The sequence below is a fragment of the Phacochoerus africanus genome, chromosome 16, assembly GCF_016906955.1.
Source record: "Phacochoerus africanus isolate WHEZ1 chromosome 16, ROS_Pafr_v1, whole genome shotgun sequence".
NCBI lineage: Eukaryota > Metazoa > Chordata > Mammalia > Artiodactyla > Suidae > Phacochoerus > Phacochoerus africanus.
In genome coordinates this window covers 40,691,810-40,711,906 of record NC_062559.1, presented here as the reverse complement: position 1 = coordinate 40,711,906, position 20,097 = coordinate 40,691,810, and the positions used below count along the sequence as shown (strand labels likewise).

Below are 20,097 nucleotides of genomic sequence, written 5' to 3'. Positions count from 1 at the left end.
CCTACATCACAGCTCCCGGCAACGATAGATCCTTAACCCACTGAGCAAGGCCAGGGATTGAACCTGCATCCTCCTGGATACTAGTTGGGTTTGTTACCACTGAGTTACCACAGGAACTCCCAGACCACCTTCCTCTTTTCCTTTGAGTAGACTTCAGATTACATCATTAGTTCCTCTTCCCAATGAGTAAGAAGAGTATTTGACCCTATGAGGTCAAACTAGGACTGGCGATTATTCAGATCAGCAGAAGGATGGTAATATATGCTAAAACGTGTTCAGTCATCTCAGGTTTCTGTATAATGAGGGTCTCCTACTTTGGAATGCCATCTTTCCCTTAAATTCCTCTCCTTGGTCCTAAGGATCATTATCTTGCTGAACTTGAACGCAGGCCTCATTTTATCTTTTCACTTAATAGACCTGAGGCCTATCTCATGCTTTCATTTCTGGTTTTATAGTTAAGGCTGCTTCATTCTGATGGGTTTCTTGAGTGATTATTAACTTACAGTGACCTCCCACAGTTCCCTAGGCTTCCCTCTATATTTACGGTCCCCTATTGGGACTTTCACAATTACCTGTGTAACTATCCTACTCCATCCCTATCAAATTTATTTTATATTAATACAACTCATTAAAAACAATTGTAGGGGTGCCCACTGTGGCACAGTGGTTTAAGAATCCAGTTGCTGGGGAGGCACGGGCTTGATTCCCAGCCCAGCACAATGGATTAAAAGAGCTAGTGCTGCCACAGCTGTGACTCATTTAATCCCTGGCCTTGGAACTTCCATATAGCAAGAGTGTGGCCATTAAAAAAAATATATAAAATGTACTATTCTAAACTGTTAAAAGGACCAGTCTGTAATTACAGATGGGAAAAATTCTGGAAACCCCCCTGATTACTTTATCTATCAATTTCCCCAGTAACATCTTCTTTGTTTACGGCATTTTTTTTTCTTTTTTGGCTACCCCATGGCATGTGGAGTTTCCAGGTCAGTGGTCAGATCTGAGCCACAGCTGAGGTGATGCCAGATCCTTAACCCATTATGCTCAGCTGGGGATCTAACCTGAGTCCCAGCACTGCAGAGATGTCACTGATGGCGCCATAGCAGGACTCCTATAGCATTATTTTAAATGACATATTTTTAAGCATTTAAGCAACATAATGGTTATGAACAAATGATTTAATCTTGGAGGCACCAGGATGCAATATGACACAGATTTTTTATAAAGCTATGACTGGGGTCTCCTGTACAATGAATTAAACAATTGGCATTCACTATAGCTACAGAGTCTTAAGATGCCCTGCCTTTATATCTTAAAAAGATGTTCAATTTCACTTTAACTTTAGCTAGGCTAATTGTAGAAAATGTCAAGGCAGATGGAAGAAAACAGTAACATATTCTGTATACAGGGAATATTATAGTTTCACACGCAGTTGAGCCAATGCCATGAATTTTGTAATACCTAAAAGAAATAGTACAACATCTTGAAAATTTTCTTCGATATTTTTATTAGCATTTAAACACTTTTCCTGAATCTTAGAAAGTATAAGAAGACTGTACCGTCTTTCTCATCTGTACTTAGAGTAGAATGCAGGTCTCAAGGCCAGAAATGGAAGATATCAGTTTTTAGGGTTGTCTAAACTAAGGGATGTGCAACTTGTAATCCCAGCCAGTTATTGTAATAAATTGTGAATTCTATTTGAAGCAGGTACCTAATTCCCAAACTGCCTTGTTCAATCTGTTAGTATTTCCAGTGAAAATTGAACTAGTACAGTCAGTAAGGAAATAAAAAACCCTAGTGCCAAAAGACTCCATATATTTTGGGTTAACTGGGTTTAGGGTACTAAACCCAGAAAAAGACAAAATGAAAACAATGTGTTTTTTTATTTTTAATTTTTTATTTTGTAGGACTGCAGTACATACGGCATATGAAAGTTCCCAGGCTAGGGTCAAATCCAAGCTGCAGCTGCCAGCATAGGCAGGATCCCACTGGCATCTGCGAACTACACCGCATCTCACTGCAAAGCCTTAACCCACTGAGCAAGTGAACGCGCATCTTCATGGATACTAGTCGGGTTCATTACCACTGATCCACAATGGGAACTCTGAAAATAGAGTTTTTGAAAATAGCAGGACTAGAATAATCATTTTATAGCTCTCCCTGTAAATTTCTTTTATTTTTAAGGATATTTTGCTTCAGGCCTTAAATCGCTTTCAAACTCCTATACATAATATTTAAATAAGGAAAAAACAAAAACCAAAAAACAAGAACAAAGCAAAAGAGAAACCCCGGATTAGCAAATAACTTAAAGCTTGAATACACAGATAAAGAGCCGCACAAATATGCCTGTGTTATCGAAATTTAAAAGGTAGAGGGACTCTAGGCCAGAGAGGTGAAGGAAAGCAAGCGAAGGAATTAGATACCCTGAAAAGAACAAAAAAGAGAAGCAAAGCTGAGCAAAGAAGTGGGGAGGGGCGGAGATTTCAAGGAGGAAAAAGCGAGGGCAGAGGAGGAGGAGGAGGAAGCGGGCAGAGGTCGCACCTGCGCACGAAGGGCCGGGGCAGGTGTGCGGGGCAACCCCGCCAGGCCCCGCCCCTCGCCCGGCACCTCCTCCTGGAGCCCCAGCGCCGCCCCCAGGCCCCGCCCCGGCCCGGCTCAGTCCCGCCTCGCCGGCGGCGGCCGCCGCATCAGGTGACAGCCCGGAAGCAGCGGAAGCGGATGAAGGAAGCGCGGCGGGGGCCGAGGGGGCGGTGCGGAGCTGCGGGAGCCTCGGCCTCCCCTCAGCCCCTGCGCGGCTCTAATGCGGCGCCCGCGCTGACACCCGAGCCCTGCCGCTCGCCGTCCTCCTGGGGAATCACAGGGACGCTCCGCTGGCCGCCCTCGGCGGTTGAAGTCGCCTTGCGGGCTTGCGGCGGCCGCCCATGGAGAAGGCCGGGTGGGGGGGCGATGGCGTCCCCCGGGGGCCCGTACTGCACATCGTGGTGGTCGGCTTTCACCACAAGAAGGGCTGCCAGGTGAGGAAGGGGCTCGAGCCCGCCCCCGGCCGTTCCGACGTTCGCGCGCCGCCTGCACCCACTTCCCTCCGCTCTGCTTAGAGCTCCCTGCGTTCCCCTCGGCCCTTCGCCCCTGCACTTGACTCCTCTTCAACTCCTCACCCGACCTTGAAGCCCACCCCCACCCCCACTTCGTTCTCCTGCCCCTGAAAAACTCAGGAGCCGTGTGTCGATACGTTGTGGCTGGTAGGTCTTTAGTTCTTGGGTGGAGTGGGAGGGAGGAAGGAATCGAAGGTTGGCCCACTCTTCCCCATTCATCGGTCTCCACCTGTGGTGGAATCCTTGAGAAAAATTGAGCACTTGGGCTGCGCTTTCAAGGTAATGAGCTCTGGGCTTCCCTACGAGTGCCTCAGGTTGGTTGAAGCACACACGTCGCCGTGGGAAAATCAACTTCCTTTGTTTATCCGTGGAAGCCCTAGAACCCGTCGTGTTAAGGTGGTGTAGACTCCGCCCCCCCTTCCCTTTGGGCCTGGATTTTGCTACTTGATCGTGTCCAGATCTTGCCTTTGGGTGAGAGATTGAACTCTCCGGCTCAGTTGCAGTGAAAGTGTATTTGCTGAGTAAAGAAACGTGAAAACGTGGTCATTTTTAAGCTTTTTCAGTGAAATGGTGAACCGGAACAATAGGACATTTGCAATCTAGATATTGAAGGCAAGAGAACAAAGATAGTAACAGGATTATTTAATCAGAGTAAACACTGGAAGGCAATGATGTCATAATGTGCTAGTGAACGGTACCTGGAAAGGCTTAAAGTATTAAAAATACTAATTGCTACCACTAGGTAATGTAGCATTTTGCTTCTTGCATTTCACAGAAAAGGAGCATTTTAGAAGACTTTTACTGGCAAAATTTAAGTTCCTTAGAGGATAACAGAAGAGTCATGAAAGGAGTGAAAAGATAGTTGTGTTTGTGTGTATTTTAAAGACTGCTTAACTTTAAAATATTCCGTATTCCGGAGTTCCCGTCGTGGCGCAGTGGTTAACGAATCCGACTAGGAACCATGAGGTTGCGGGTTCGGTCCCTGCCCTTGCTCAGTGGGTTAACGATCCGGCGTTGCCGTGAGCTGTGGTGTAGGTTGCAGACGCGGCTCGGATCCCGCGTTGCTGTGGCTTTGGCGTAGGCCGGCAGCTGCAGCTCCGATTCGACCCCTAGCCTGGGAACCTCCATATGCCTCGGGAGCGGCCCAAGAAATAGCAACAACAATAACAACAACAACAACAAAATATATCGTATTCCTTGTCTCTCAGGTAAAAGTGGCATAGAAAGATACCCAGGAGGAAGTGGCATTATACAGTGTGGTTTTTAAAAAAAAGTTCAAGCAGCAGCAGTAGAATTTAAATTTTTTAAATGTGGCCTTATACTTAGAGGTAAGAAAATAGGTATTTGAGATTATTGTAGCACAGCATGTTAACACAGTGTTCATCATCATTAGATTTTTAATACTTCAAAACTTCACATCTCTGATGTTGTCACTTTATAACTTACCTTGGACATGGGTGAAGTAACTGAAACTTGGAGGAAGTAAAATGATCTTACTGAGGTCACGCTGCTAGTCAGACTTAGAATTGCCTTGGCACCATGTGTGTTCATTTCGCTGAGCCACGTGGCATTTAGGAGCCTGAGGATAAAGTAAAAGGTGAGGCCCACTTCGCAACCAAACTGGATGGAACATTCAATGACAAAAAAAAGAGGAAATACTAGTAGGAAATAGAATAAAACTTTTAATTTTTGCTATCATGTGAAGTCAAGATTAATTATTATGTATTCTACTTGTTTTATTGGTGAATGTAATATAATTATGTTCCCAGGAAAAATGATTTATTTTATGAAACAAAATGTAATGCTGCTTAGGGATTGAAGAACACCGAACAACATGCTCTGGGGTGAAGTAGCACCCTGGGTGCCTTTCCCTTTCTCTTCATTAGTCTGGCTTTTGGTTTCTGAGGTAAAGGTGACTGGTTTTGTCAAATGAACATTGAGCTGGGTGGGAGTCGGGAGATCTAGATAACATCTTGGCTTCACAGCTCCGTGAAGTCCAAATTGCTTAATTTTTTTCTCTACCTCCTTTTCCTCTACCAGATTTCTTATGAGAATTTTAGACTTGGCAAGGATTCCTGGAGATCACCTACTCCTCTTTCCTTACATTTGCATACAGGTGAATAAGCTGAAACCCAGAAAGGTTAAGTGACTTAAGCATACTTAGGTAGTTAGTGGTAAAACAGATTTTATTCGGAAAAGCTGTTGTGACATTGGAAAAGAGACCTCAGTATAGAACTGGACAGACATAGCTGCACACGCCCACAGCTGCAGCAATGTCTGATGGGGTGGGAGGTATTCAGGGATATAAATCCACAAGGTGATTCACAGAGACAGGCAATTATTTTTTAATATATGCACCTGTCGAGTATCTGCTCACCTCTGGGTTACTGATAGAATGGAAGAGAACGCAGAAGATTCTGCCATAATGCAATGAAAGATGAGAAACCTAGGATGGGTTATTTTTGCTAACTGAAAGCAGCTTTTTAAAATTATACTTACCTCTCAAAGCAGAAAATGGCAGCTAAGAACCTGGTTTTAACAAATCTGTTATAGCTTGTCAAAGTCAAAATGCCGTGAGCAAAAAGGTGATTTTTTAGATTGAACTAGTGTGTATTCTGTGGCTTTTGTAGGAGTCAAACACTTAAATTTTAATACAGCTATTACCATTTCTCAGAGAAGAATTTTGGTTTACTAGTAATTTTGCGTTATTTTTTGTTTCTCCTCTAATGGAAGTTGGAGAGATGACAGGTTGTAATTTCTCTGGACTCAGAGGACAGTTAAGGTTGGGCTAGTTGATAATCTGAAAAACCTTTGACACCTTCTGTGTGGTTGACAGATTGTGTCCAGGGGCTGCTGACATGGCCACTCCACTCAGACAACAGAGCAAATGAATGAAAGGGCTCTCATACAGAGCTGGTTGATGCGAAGTTGCCAGGTTAGTGCAGTCAAAAACAACCTTTCAGGAGTTCCTGTTGTGGCGCAGTGGAAACAAACCTGACTAGTACCCATGAAGATGTGGGTTTAATCCCTTGCTTCGCTCATTGGGTCAAGGATCCAGTGTTGCCATGAGCTGTGGTGTAGGTCACAGCTCGGATCCCTCGTTGCTGTGGCTGTGGTGTAGGCGGGCAGCTGTAGCTCCAATTCGACCCCTAGCCTGGGAACTTCCATATGCCGCACCTGTGGCCCTCAAAAAAAAATAAGCTTCTGCTGGAGACATAATTTGTGTAAACTCGTGGTGGTTCATCTAGCTGGAATAGGATTCAATTGATGTATAATAGTGTTGGAAAAGATGGGAAAATAGTTTGTTCAGCTGCATTTCTCATTATTGGTTGCCCTACTTTCTCCTTTTTTGTGTCTTAGCTTTCATAAAATATCAAGAAAGTGTACTGAAAGTTCCAATATGTGTTTCATTAGTTCTTAAAAGATGTTCTTCACTTCTGCAAGTGATTTTAGATTGCCTTCAGCTCTGCTTTCCTAACCCTTCAAAATCCAAATACATTTGACGTTTTATAAAGTACGGGTATTACATGCATTAAGTCTTAGGCAAAAAGTCTGTTCTACAGACTGCTGTTTCGGTTTTTTGGGTTTTTGTTTTTTTTTTTTGTCTTTTTGCTATTTCTAGGGCCGCTCCCTCGGCGTATGGAGGTTCCCAGGCTAGGGGTCGAATTGGAGCTGTAGCCACCGGCCTACACCAGGGCCACAGCAACACGGGATCCGAGCCGCGTCTGCGACCTACACCACAGCTCACAGCAACGCCGGATCGTTAACCCACTGAGCAAGGGCAGGGACTGAACCCGCAACCTCATGGGTCCTAGTCGGATTCGCTAACCACTGCGCCACGACGGGAACTCCTGTTTTTGTTTTTTTAACCACGCTGAGCCATGAGGGAACTCCTAAAGACTGCTGTTTGAGATTTTCTAATTATGTAAGATTTCTTCAGGGCGGATCAATCAGCCACCTTCTCCATGTTCAGATTTTACGTCCAGGTGTAAAGGATTAAAAGTGCATGGCTCATTGAATTGTGGCTGTGACTTCAGGTTGTTCCAGGTTGTTCGGGGGTGCTTTTTAGACTGCTCATCCATGCTGCAGGTCATTTTGGTCACACGTTCTTTCCACGCACTGAGATTATTCATAGAGAAAATTCCCATACTTGGTTGTAATATCATACTTAGATGCAAGTAAGCAGAAGTAAAACCTTTGTTGAGAAAAAACTCCTTTCAGCAGTTGCTGGCTTGAAGGTGATAACATTACCTCAGGGAATGTACTCAATCTTTGTAGACTCTTCTGTTAAAAAGGTGCTCTGTAGTGCTATGATAAAGGAGTCAGGTGAAAGCCATCTGTGTTGAAGAGCTTCAAACCAAGCATGTAGATGTTCATTCCTTCATCGTATTTCCTACAGTTTTGCATCTTTGAGGGCTTCAGATGTATTTTATTTTAATTTAATTTTTTATTATAGTTGATTTACAATGTTCTGTCAATTTCGGATGTATTTTAAATGAAAAATTCTTTGACTTAAAATGAACATCTCTTAACTTTATCACTTGATTGCTTTTTTACTTTTATTTGAGAATGAATTCTTCTATAGATGCCATGTTAGTTTCTAGTGGTCATTAGTCTAGTTTATTGGTATACTTAATATTTAAAACATTTTAAGTGAGCTAAAGTAGTACCGTGACATTTCAAATGGTTTTGAAATATTTATGCATTCCAACTCTTTCCCTGAAATCTTAAAAAACTGAGCATTTAGCAAAGAACTCTTCCTTAAAAACTCACCTGCATTCACTGACACAAGGTAGTAGTCTATAGTAGTTTGCATGTTACAGATTGTGTGTTCTGGAGTTTTGTTTGTTCCTTCTTTGCTTTGTGGAAGTAAATATATAAACTATATTTGTCAGATTAGCAAAATTTTTTGCAAAATAATATAATTTTATATACATCAAATAAACTTTTTTGTTCTTTTGTAGGCAGATTGGAACTTTTTTAAACACTCCAATTAATAGGGAATTGTTACTTTCCAAAGTGCTGTCATAAAAAGTTGGAATTATTGCTTGAATTTTGATCATTCTGATAGAGTTCATGGTTTTACATACATAGCTAGTAGTTTTACTTCTTGAATAAACTCTTTTTACCAGACTGTATGTCTTTAAAAAGTAGAATTATGAAAGAACTAGAACGCATGTTTACACTCGTTCCAACAGCAACAAGAAGCAATGAAGAAAACAGTATTTTCCTGTTGGTCTGAGCCGACTGATCATGGGAAAATCTCTGTGAATAGCAGGATGCTGCAGTGAAAATTGAGGGATGGATTGAGATTGGGGGATGATGGCAGAGGGAAGGTTTAGCTTTATATTAGGGTGGTAGTGTCAAGCTCTGACCCATTCAGGTTTTTGGTCACGAAGGCTGGCTGACAGGCATGCATTTTGGCACCTGCTATTGATGGAATCCTGTGGTGACAATGAAGAAACATCGGGGAGGTGTTTTTTTGTGATTCTTGGACTAAGTAGGTCTTTGGAACAGAAAAAACCAAAATTTTTGGAGAGTTAGAGGTTAGGGAAGAATAATATATAAACGTTTTGTTTGCTTGTTTTAAGCTATTCAGAGAAACTGCTGAAAGAAGATTTTTTCGTTTTTGCCACCTTGCTGCATGTGGAGCTCCCAAGCGAGAGATCCGATCAGAGCAGCTCCGGCAACGCCTGATCATTAACCCACTGTGCTGGCCCGGAGATTTGGGAATGGAATCATCCCGTTGCGCCACAGTGGAAGCTCCAAAGATTGCTTTTTCTGGCCCTCCCTAGCTAGCACTTTTCTTTCTCTCTTTTTCTTTTTCTTTTTTCATCTTTTCAGGGCTGCACTCTCGGCATACCCAGGCTAGGGGTCAGGCCGGCCTACTCCAGAGCCACAGCCACAGCAGCGTGGTGCCTGAGCTGGGTTTGCAACCTATGCCACAGCTCATGGCAACGCTGGATCCTTAACCCACTGAGCGAAGCCAGGGATCGAACCCACATCCTCATGGATACTAGTCAGGTTCGTTTCCGCTGAGCCACGACGGAAACTCACCTTTTTTTTTTTTTTTTAAATTTCTTCAACTTTAATATTTTGGTGGAAGTTTTTCCTGATTTTAGCCATGCTTTTTTTCTGTGCTGAAATGATGAAAATCCCTACCTTTCCAGGGCTGTAACATTTAATACTTAATGGCAATGGAATAGTTTAGGCCTTGACATCACAGCTAAGCAGGGTGGGGGCATCAACCTGTGTAATGGAAATAATGTAGAAATATCAGGAAGATTCTCTTGTCCTCTTATAATTCTCCCCAGGTAGCCAGTAAGTGCCGAAATTCTTTGGCTTTTAAGTCTTTGATCCCTAGTAAAATGTTTACATGTCATGGGTAACCATCTCCTTCTTAGTGGTGTTTTCCATCTTTTGCTGAGCACAGATATTGCCAGATAAGGGAGCCTGTGGAATGGCCCTGAGCTGTGGGGAATGGACAATACAAGGGGAAGGCGAAGACATAGAAGATGTAGGGAGAGGAGTCTTTACTTACCTGTTAATTTTGAGAAAGACTATTCTATTATAATATTTGGTTGAGATGCCATCAAATTAAAAAACTTGTTTTCTCTTGGATTTTTTTAATGATGATTTTTATTTTTTCCATTACAGCTGATTTATAGTTTCTGTCAATTTTCTACTGCATAGTAAGGTGACCCAGTCACACATACATGTATACATTCTTTTTTCTCACATTATCATGCTCCATCACAAGTGACCAGACATAGTTCCCAGTGCTCCATAGCAGGATCCTATTGTTTATCCATTCCAAAGACAATAGTTTGCATCTGTTAATCCCACCCCCCTCCCCCTCCCTCTTGGCAACCACAAGTCTGTTCTCCATGTCCATGATTTTCTTTTCTGTGGAAAGGTTCATTTGTGCCATATATTTGATTCCAGATATAAGTGAAATCATATGGTATTTGTCTTTTTCTGAATTACTTCACTTAGTATGAGAGTCTCTAGTTCCATCCATGTTGCTGCAAATGGCATTATTTTGTTCTGTTTTATGGCTGAGTGTAGTATTCCATTGTGTATATATACCACATCTTCTTAATCCAATCATCTGTTGATGGACATTGAGGTTGTTTCCATGCCTTGGCTATTGTGAACAGTGTGCAGTGAACATGTGGGGGCATGTGTCTTTTTCAAGGAAAGTTTTGTCCGGATACATGCCCAAGAGTGGGATTGCTGGGTCATATGGTAGTTCTATGTATGGTTTTTTAAGGTACCTCTGTACTGTTTTCCATAGTGTTTATACCAATTTACATTCCCATCAACAGTGCAGGAGGGTTCACTTTTTGCCTCACCCTCTCCAACATTTGTTATTTGTGGACTTACTAATGATGGCCATTCTGGCTGGTATGAGGTGGTATCTCATGGTAGTTTCGATTTGCATTTCTCTAATAATCAGGGATGTTGAGCATTTTTTCATGTGCTTGTTGGCCATCTGTTTATCTTTGGAGAAATGTCTTTCAGGTCTTTTGCTCCTTTTTCAGTTGGATTGTTGGCTTTTTTGCTGTTGAGTTGTAGAAGTTGTTTGTATATTTTAGAGATCAAGCCCTTGTCAGTTGCATTGTTTGAAACTATGTTCTCGAGGAGTTCCTGTCCTGGCACAGTGGTTAACTAATCTGACTAGGAACCATGAGGTTGCAGGTTCAATCTGGCATTGCCGTGAGCTGTGGTGTAGGTCGCAGACGCAGCTCGGATCCCGAGTTGTGGCTCTGGCGTAGGACAGCGGCTACAGCTCCAATTTGACCCCTAGCCTGGGAACCTCCATATGCCTTGGGAACAGCCCTAGAAAAGGCAAAAAGGCAAAAAAAAAAAAAAGAAAGAAAGAAAGAAAGAAACTATGTTCTCCCATTCCGTAAGTTGTCTTTTGGGGTTTTTTTTATGGTTTCCTTTGCTGTGCAAAAGCTTGTCAATTTGACTAGGTCCCATTGGTTTATTTTTGCTTTTACTTCTATTACCTTGGGAAACTGACCTGAGAAAATATTTGTAAGGTTGATGTCAGAGAATGTTTTGCCTATCTTCTCTTCTTGGAGTTTGATGGTTTGTGTCTTACATTTAAGTCTTTAAGCCATTTTGAGTGTATTTTTGTGCATGGTGTGAGGGTGTGTTCCAGTTTCATTGATTTACATGTGGGTGTCCAGTTTTCCCAGGACCACTTGCTAAAAAGACTGTATCCTGTTTTATATTCTTGCCTCCTTTGTCAAAGCTTAATTGACCATAGGTGTCTGGGTCTCTAGGATATTTTTAGAGGATGTTATTTAAATATGTATTTTTGACAATTTAAAAACATTTTATCTTAGCTATTTTTAAAAATGACATTTCTTTTCAGAAGTGATAGGTACTCACTGTAGTAAAGTGAGAAAAGGTAGCAAAGAAGACAACTAGCAGTTAAAATCCCATATCCTAAGAACTCTTCAGTATTCTTTGATAATCTGTGTGGGAAAAGCATCTGAGAGAGAGTGGATATTGTGTATATGTATGTTTGGTCACTTTGTTGTACAGCAGAAATTATCACAACCTTGTAAATTAACTACACTTCAGTAAAATTTAAAAAAAAAATTAAAATCCTGTATCTCAGAGAAATCTGCTCTTAACACCTTGATGAATATTCCTCCAGTTCTTTTTTTTTTTTTTTTTCTTTTTTAGGGCCGCACCCGCAGCACATGAAGGTTCCCAAGCTAGGGTCACATTGGAGCTGTAGCCACTGGCCTACACTACAGCCATAGCAACGTCAAAGCTCATGGCAATGCCGGATCCTTAACCCACTGAGCAAGGCCAGGGATCGAACCTACAACCTCATGGTTCCTAGTCAGATTTGTTAACCACTACTCCACAACGGGAACTCCATTGACCTGACTTTTTTATGTAACACTAATATCTTCAACTTTGATAAGCATTGAATTATAGCATTTTAAAATAGCTAAATAATACTTTGTAGAAATCTTTATTTAACTGGTCTCCTTTTCAGACACTTAGGTAGAATTCCGATTTTTTTTTTTTTTTTTTTTTTTTGCAAAGAACTTCCTTGTGACTTTGCACCATTTTTCTAAGTGTGGAGACTTTATTTTAAGCCATTTTTTTTTGTGTGTGTGTAAATCTTGTTAAAATAGATTTTTATATTCTTATACTGAACACAAGTTAGTCTGGATGATTCTGCTTTCATAATACACGTCACCTGTTGTCCTATGGCATTCTTGGTTTATTTTAGCGTAGAGTGATTCTCACATGACTTTGACTGAGCTGGACTTTTGATGGCCAGTCAGAGAGCCAGAGATGATGGAGCAGTTGGCAGTTACTTCTCAGTCTTCACCAGAAACATAACATTGTAGTTTTCAGCTTCCCTTCTCTGCTTTGTCACATGTTGCTTCTTGTCATCCGAGGACTGGGAGGGTACATTTACGAAATGTGTATGAAATAAGATGACTTGGTCATGAGTTTTGAAAGAAGATCTAAAGATTTCTTCATGATAGTTGGTTAGGTCAGTAGATGTTTTTCTCACTCATTCCTGGTCCACAGTGTTTTAGGTAATTAAATTGTCAGAAGTCTGACTTCTGAATAAACTGTGTTTGGGTGTCCAGGTAGGTTTGAAATATGGCCCTCTGCACTTGTATTATCTTCAACTCATTGTCACAAGGTATGCTAACTATGTATTCATATATGAGGAAATCACTTCAGGGCTGTTCATGAAAACTGTTCCTGTCCCCATAGATTTCACGGGTGATATTAGTAATTTGTTAGACTCTGGTTGGCGGAAATGGTACACAGCCAGAAATAGGAATCTTTTTTGCCATATACAAGTTCGGTATTGAAATATTAAAAAGAAAGTGATGTGTAAAAAGATGGCTAGAGTAGAATTCACTAAACTGTATCGATTTAAATCATTTGTTAGGAAGTTCCTAATTTTTTTCCAGCAAGAAAATAATTTTTGATAATCATCTTCGTATATCGTATATCATTCATCCAAAAGACCAGTCTTCATCATTCCACTGTGTGTTTTTTATAAATCCTCTTCCTATCTCCCCTGCATTAGAGGAACTTTACAGTATTCCTAATATCCCTTTATACTTTCAACTCTGCCACCTTTGTAAGAGAACAATAAGCAGGAGTGCCATTGTTTTCTAATGAATCTTGAAGAAATTTGGGAGGGAACATTAACTTAGAGAAGACATGTCTTCTAGGTCCAGGGTTTCCTTTAAAGTGAAAAACGTCATGACAGCCTTGGTGCCTAATGTGTTTTTGACTGTTAACCCCCCCCCCCCAAAAAAAAGAGAAGGAAAACAGATGTGCTGTGCTTCTGAGTGAATGGAGTAAAATCCCTTAGGTACCTAGAAAGGGAGCGAATAGGTGCAGCAGCTGGTTTAGAATTTCCGGGAAGCCCCATTGTAGCAATATCTGTGGGCCATGGATGTGTTTAATTTGTGTGCTGTTTAGCATTGTGGCTTCTTTGGTTCTCAGTGGAGTGGACATTGCCTGGTTAGAAAATGAACAAAGGGTACTTTGTTCATCAAATTCATACCAGGACACTCTGTTTATTGTTTTGTTTTTGTAGTTTTTCATTGCTGTTTTTTCAGTCTTTTGCCTCTGGAGATGTAGTAAATGGAATCTGACCAGAGGACACCATTTAGACTCCTAAATTATGGAAAGGGGTGGTAATTTTTATCATTCCTGGAGGAGAAACATATATCATTTCTTACATAGTTCATTTAGCATTTAGAAAACTTACCTTTTTATTGCTTGTGATTAGAGCATCTTCATTCAACTTTCACTTACTAGAAATCAGCCATTGTCATCTTTTTCCCTTTTGTAGTTATTTAAGTATGAAAATTATTTCTACTAGTTGAGATCAAAATAGAGCTTTCTACTTGAATATTGGTTGAAATAAAAAAGAGCTACTGGAGGCAATTCCCGTTGTGGTTCAGCAGTAAGGAACCCAACTAGTATCCATGAGGGATGTGGGTTCAGTCCCTGGCTTGACTCTGTGGGTTCAGGATCCGGCATTGCCGTGAGCTGTGGTGTACACTGCAGACAATGTGTTGCTGTGGCTGTGGTGTAGGCCAGCAGCTACAGCTCTAGTTTGACCCGTAGCCTGGGAGCTTCCATATGCGGAGGGTATGGCCCTAAAAAGACAAAAAAAAAAAAAAATGCTTCTTGAAATGTGCATGATTTACTATTATCCTTTGGGAAGCATTTGGTATATCTATCACACATTGTGTTAATGCCCTACCAGGTACCATCTTTGATCCTCAGATTTAACTTAGATTTTGGGCTGGGAACTTTCACTACTAAACAGTAACCCTACTGGATGAAAGTCATTCTAACTTTTTTAATGTCTGGGGATTTACCTTGGTTTTTCTCAGTGATTTCTCACGTGTGCTTAGGGCTGCGGTGTACAGTGTATAGACCCTGCAGAGCACAGCTCCAGGGAGAGTGCTTCATGGAGACCGCAATGCAGTGGCTCCCCCTGGAGTTTTGCAGTGAGTCTACCTACTGTGACTGTCCTAACTTTCTGTGGTACCGCTTAGTTTTGTTGGCATCATTTAAATTGCATTTTGATTCAATGGAGTATCATTCAAGAGTCTCAGGTGACCTCCAAGAGAATTCCTCTTAAGCTTCTCTGCCATGAATTGTGTGTCGGTTTGGATTATTTTGGACATTTCAAAAGGGGTCATGTGGAATATTAAGTCAGTATTCAATATGAAGAATATACAATTTAAGATTTATAAATCCCATTAATTGGGAAATTTGTTGTTTTCATCCCCCCCCCCATCACCAACTGGGTGTCCTTTAATTCAGTCCTAATCTATGCTAACTACCCAGAGATAGCATCATACTCCACAAGTTGAAGGGTTCAGTCCCAGAAGATGCCTTCACTTTAGACACCAACCAGTCCCAGGTCCCCAGGCTATCTGCATTTTTATCCAGCTTAGCTACAAATTCGGCCCTTCCTGTGCCTCCCATTCAAGTTCTAAAATTTCCTGGAATAACTTGCAAAGTTTAGGAAAACACTGCTTACCTTTACTGGTTTATTAAAGGATACTACTCTGGAACAACCAAGTGGAAGAGATGCATAGGACAAAATATGCAAGATGGGGTGTGGAACTTTCATGCCCTCTCCAGGCACGCCATCCTTCTGGCATCTCAGTGTCTTCACTGCTAGCAAGCTCCCTGAATCCCAGCCTTTGGGGGTTTTATGGAGATTTCATTACTTAGGCATGATGATGGATTAAATCATTAGCCATTGATGACTGGACTCTGTCTCCAGCCCTTCTCCCTGCCCTGGAGGTTGAGGGATGGCGCTGAAAGTTCCTAGCCTCAAGGTTTGATCTTTCTGCTGACCAGGCCCCTTCCTGGAGCCGGTTAGCCCCACCAGGAGTCATTTTGTTAGCGTTGTTACCCAGATGTGGTTGAAAGCATTTTGTTAGGAACAACAAAAGATGCTCCTATCACTCCAGAAATTACAAGGATTTTAGGAGCTTTGGATCAGGACCCGGGACAAAAACCAAATATAAATATATAATTTATATTACACCACACTTAAGTGTACTGAATAGAATATAATTATGTAAAAAATCTGTAAAAATGTTTAACAATGGAGGATTTATTAAATAATGAAACCACTGTATACGCTGTTGAAAATTGTTGTATATGTCTAGACATAGAAAGGAGTTTGTGCAAACTGTTGCAGACTTGATTAGCAAGTTCAGCTGTCTCCAAATGCAAAGATTTGTGGTAGCAAATAAACCAGGAGAAGAAAAGAATTCTAGAAGGTTTCCAGCAGTGTCCAATTTACGAAAAAGTTTTGTCTCCAAAGTTAGCTGTTTGAAATGTGAATACATTTTGAATACATTTTCCCAAAAAAGCGATGCTATAAATACTATGGGCGCAAGTTAGTCTAAAGCCGCCTTATTTTTATCCATGGGATTCTTCGAGCATATGTGGTATCTACACTTAAATTTATAACAATTTTATGAGTTGACTGCATTTTAAGTTCTAACTAGAGTCACCCAAAACAGATCTTCCTTCAGTAGGATCAGGAGTTTGGAGGATATATTGAACAACATAGCATTAGATATTAATTAGATTCTGACCATTGGTAATTTGTTAACTAAATCATCAGAAAAGGAAGTAGATTTCTCCATCTCCCTTTGCCTCCAAGAAGACAGAATGTAAATAGCATTTCCTTCAGAAGATAAGACCTACTTGTGATTCTCTTGGCTTTGTTAATTCTAAAAAAAAATCATTTAAAAATAAATACCAGTTTACTTAAAAGTAAATGATATCATCCTCAATTACTGTGAAGTGGTTTAGAAAAAGTGTATGTGTTTGTATATATAGGCAACACAAATAAAGCACACCTAGCCAAAAAATTAGCAGTTTGTGAGTATAGATGAAAGTTACAGGATTGTTCAGATTCTTTCAACTTTTCTATAAGTTTAAAATTTTTAAAAAATGGGGATACAAATTAACAAGAATATTCTTTGATCTCCAATATCCAACCCTATTCACCTTTCCAGAGATAAAAACCTGTTAAAGGATAGCTTTTTAAACTTAAAGTATGTATTAATTTTTCTATTGCTTCCGTAACAACAAATTTAGTTACTTAAAGCAACGCAAACTGAGAGTTTCCACTGTAGCACAGTGGGTTAAGAATCCAACTGCAGTGGCTCAGGTCACTTTGGAGGTGTGGGTTTGATCCCCCAGCCCAATGTAGTGGGTTAAAAGATCTGTTAGTCACAGCTGCAGCTTGGATTCAGTCCCTGGTCTGGGAATTTCTGTATGCCAACCGAGTGTGGTCACAAAATTAAAAAAAAAAATTTTTTTAGAGTTCTGGAGGTTAGAAATCTGAAATAGGTTTCAGGGGGCTAAAAATCAGGTTTTGGCAGCTCTCCATCTATTTAGGATGCTCTAGGGGAGAATGAATTTTCTTGCCTTTTCCAGCTTCTAGAGCTCTCCTACATTCCTTAGCTCATGGACCCTTCTTCCATCTTCACTGTGTCTTGAAGCATAGCATCTTCAATTATTTGACTTTCTCTCATAAAGACCCCTGGGATTATATTGGGACTTCTTAGATAAGCCCCATCTGGAGATAATCTTATCTATGATGTCCCTTTTGCATTATAAGGTAATTGACAGATTCTAGGGATTAGAAGAGATATGGGCAAGTCTGGAGGGCTCTTATTTTACCTAGTATTCAGTATGTCATATTCATCTTGCTTTATCTATATCTACATCTGTCTATCGGTGAATCTACCATTTTTGAGGGTTTTTCTTTTCCTTTTTTTTTTCATCTACCATTCTTTTTAACAGCAGGATAGAAGTAAAATTTATTTGACCACTCTTCTGATGAATATTTAGCTTTCCAATTTTTATACTTCAATAAGTCACGTGGATGTGAACATTTTTGTACCTATCTGTATGTATTCATGGGCTAAATTACTAAAACTGAAATTGCTGAGTCAAAGAGTAAATATATTATTGATTTGGTAATACTGCCAAATAAACATCCAAACTGTTATACCAATTTACAGCCCTATACGCAAGCCCAGTACTCTTATCAGTACAAAATATTAATTATCTTTTTCATGTTTTTCAATATGTGAGTAGAAATTTTATTATTTCAAATTGCATTTCCTTGTTTTTTTATTTTTTTTCCATTTTTTAAAGTTTTGTTGAAGTATAGTTGATTTAAAGAGTTGTGGTAATTTCTGCTGTACAACAAAGTGAGTCAGTTGCGCATATACGCAATCTGTTCTCTTTTAGATTCTTTTCCCACGTGGATTATCACAGAATATTGGGTAGAGTTCTCCGTGCTAAACAGCAGGTCCCTGTTGGCCAGTCATTGTAACTCGGTGTGCATATGCCAATACCAAACCCCCAGTCCACCCCGCAGCCCCCATCCCCACCCCTAGTTGTCCACTTTGGTAACCATAAGTTTGTTTTCAAAGTCTGTAAGTCTTTTTCTGTTATGCAAATAAGTTCATTTGTATCCTTTTTGAAGATTCTATATAGAAGTCATATCATATGATGTTTGTCATTTTCTAACTTCACTTCAGTAATCTCTAGGTCCAAACATGTTGCTGCGCATAGCGTTAGTTCATTTGTTTTTATGTCTGAGTAAGATTCCATTGTATATATGTACATCTTCTTTATCCATTCCTCTTTTGATGGACATTTAGGTGGCTTCCATGTCTTGACTATTTTAAATAGTGCTGCTGTGAACATAGGAATGCATATATCTTTTTTTAAATTACTCAATAAATTTTATTACATTTATAGTTGTGCGATGACCATCACAACCCAGTTTTATAGCATTTCCATCCCAAACCCCCAGCCCATTCCCCCACCCCCCAACTTGTCTCCTTTGGAAACCATATGATTTTCAGTCTGTGAGTCACTATCTATTCTGCAAAGAAGTTCACTGTGTCCTTTTTTAATTTTTAAATTATTTTTAATAATTTTTATTTTTTTCCCTAAAATATCTTTTTGAATTAGAGTTTTGTCTGGATATATGCCCTGGAGTGAGATTGCTGGGTCACATGGTAACTCTAATATCCAAACGGTTATATCAATTTACAGCCCCACAGGCAAGCCCCGTACTGTTATCAATACAGCATATTGATCATCTTTTTCATGTTTTTCAATATGTGAGTAAAAATTTCATTATTTCAAATTGTATTTCCATGTTTAAATAAGAGGTTGTGCATTGTACTATCTTTTTGGAATTTTCTAGATTAAACTTGGCAAACAAATAAAAACACACACAGCGTGCGCTTGTGAGTTGTTTTATTTGGGGCAAAATGAGGACTGTAGCCCAGGAGACAGCCTCCTCGCCAGCTCTGTCTGAGGAACCGCTCCAGAGAAGGAGCAGAGGAGGACTGTGTTTATGTGATTTTGTGATGTAATCAAGCACATATTTTGGCAGAGGGTTGCTGCTGGTCACAAAGAGTAGATGTCTCCATTAATGATTTTAATGCTTTTCTAGATATGAGAAAATGTAAGAAATTACTCGGCTTATAAAATCTCCTGAAAAAGTTGTTTAACTATCTGAAGGCCTGTTCTGCCAGGGTTTTTTGTTGTTGTTGTTGTTGTTTTCTTCTTCAGCTGCACCTGCAGCATGTGGAAGTTCCTGCACCAGGGGTCAAATCTGGCCAGAGCTTTGACCACAGCTGCAGCAGATCCTTAACCCACTGCGCCGGGCCAGGGTTCAGACCAGGGCCCCCACAGAGACAAGCCAGATCATTAACCCACTGTGTCACAGCTCTCCTCTGTTGACTCCTCTGCAAGTTTTTTGTTTGTTGGATTTTTTTTTTGACAGGAATGAGAGTGCCTCATTCCTCATCTCTGCCCTGGACTCCTTTCAGTGTGTGTTGAAGGTCAGCAACTGCAGTGGTTAGTGACCTAATCCTTGAAGAGGCAAATAGTAAGTACAGTTTTTAGTTGGCAGAGCTTCAAATTTAACCATGGTTTGGGAAGTATTTCATGACCATTTTGTCCTGTGGTGCTAGGAATGCTTATTCCTAGGTCAGGCAAGGATTTCATTGATAGGCCACTCAGTGTGCTGTTATTGGACTAGGCCTTATTAGCAGTAGCCAAAAGTCTCTGGACCACCTGTCTTTTTTTTTTTTTTTTTTTGGTCTTTTTGCCATTTCCTTGGGCCACTCCCACAGCACATGGAGGTTCCCAGGCCAGGGGTCGAATTGGAGCTGTAGCCGCCAGCCTATGCCAGGGCCACAGCAGCTCAGGATCCGAGCCGTGTCTGTGACCTACACCACAGCTCATGGCAACGCCGGATCCTTAACCCACTGAGCAAGGCCAGGGATCTAACCTGCAACCTCTTGGTTCCTAGTCAGATTGGTTAACCACTGAGCCATGACAGGAACTCCAAGGACCACCTGTCTTACTAAATTAGTCTGTATGGTCCAAGAAAATATTCCCTCTTGTTGCTTAT

General features: G+C 40.7%; 1 protein-coding gene across 2 annotated transcripts in view; it reads left to right on the top strand.

Moving 5' to 3' along the window:
• Positions 1–2,705: 2,705 nt before the first annotated feature.
• AVL9 (AVL9 cell migration associated) overlaps positions 2,706–20,097 on the top strand; it is a 103,789-nt gene continuing 86,397 nt past the window's right edge. For both annotated transcript variants that reach the window (XR_007132692.1, XM_047763745.1), the window contains exon 1: positions 2,706–3,014. Coding sequence is in view for 1 of the 2 variants with exons in the window: in XM_047763745.1 (XP_047619701.1) it covers positions 2,922–3,014 (93 nt within the window). In the remaining variant the exon portion in view is untranslated. The remainder of the gene's footprint in view (positions 3,015–20,097) is intronic.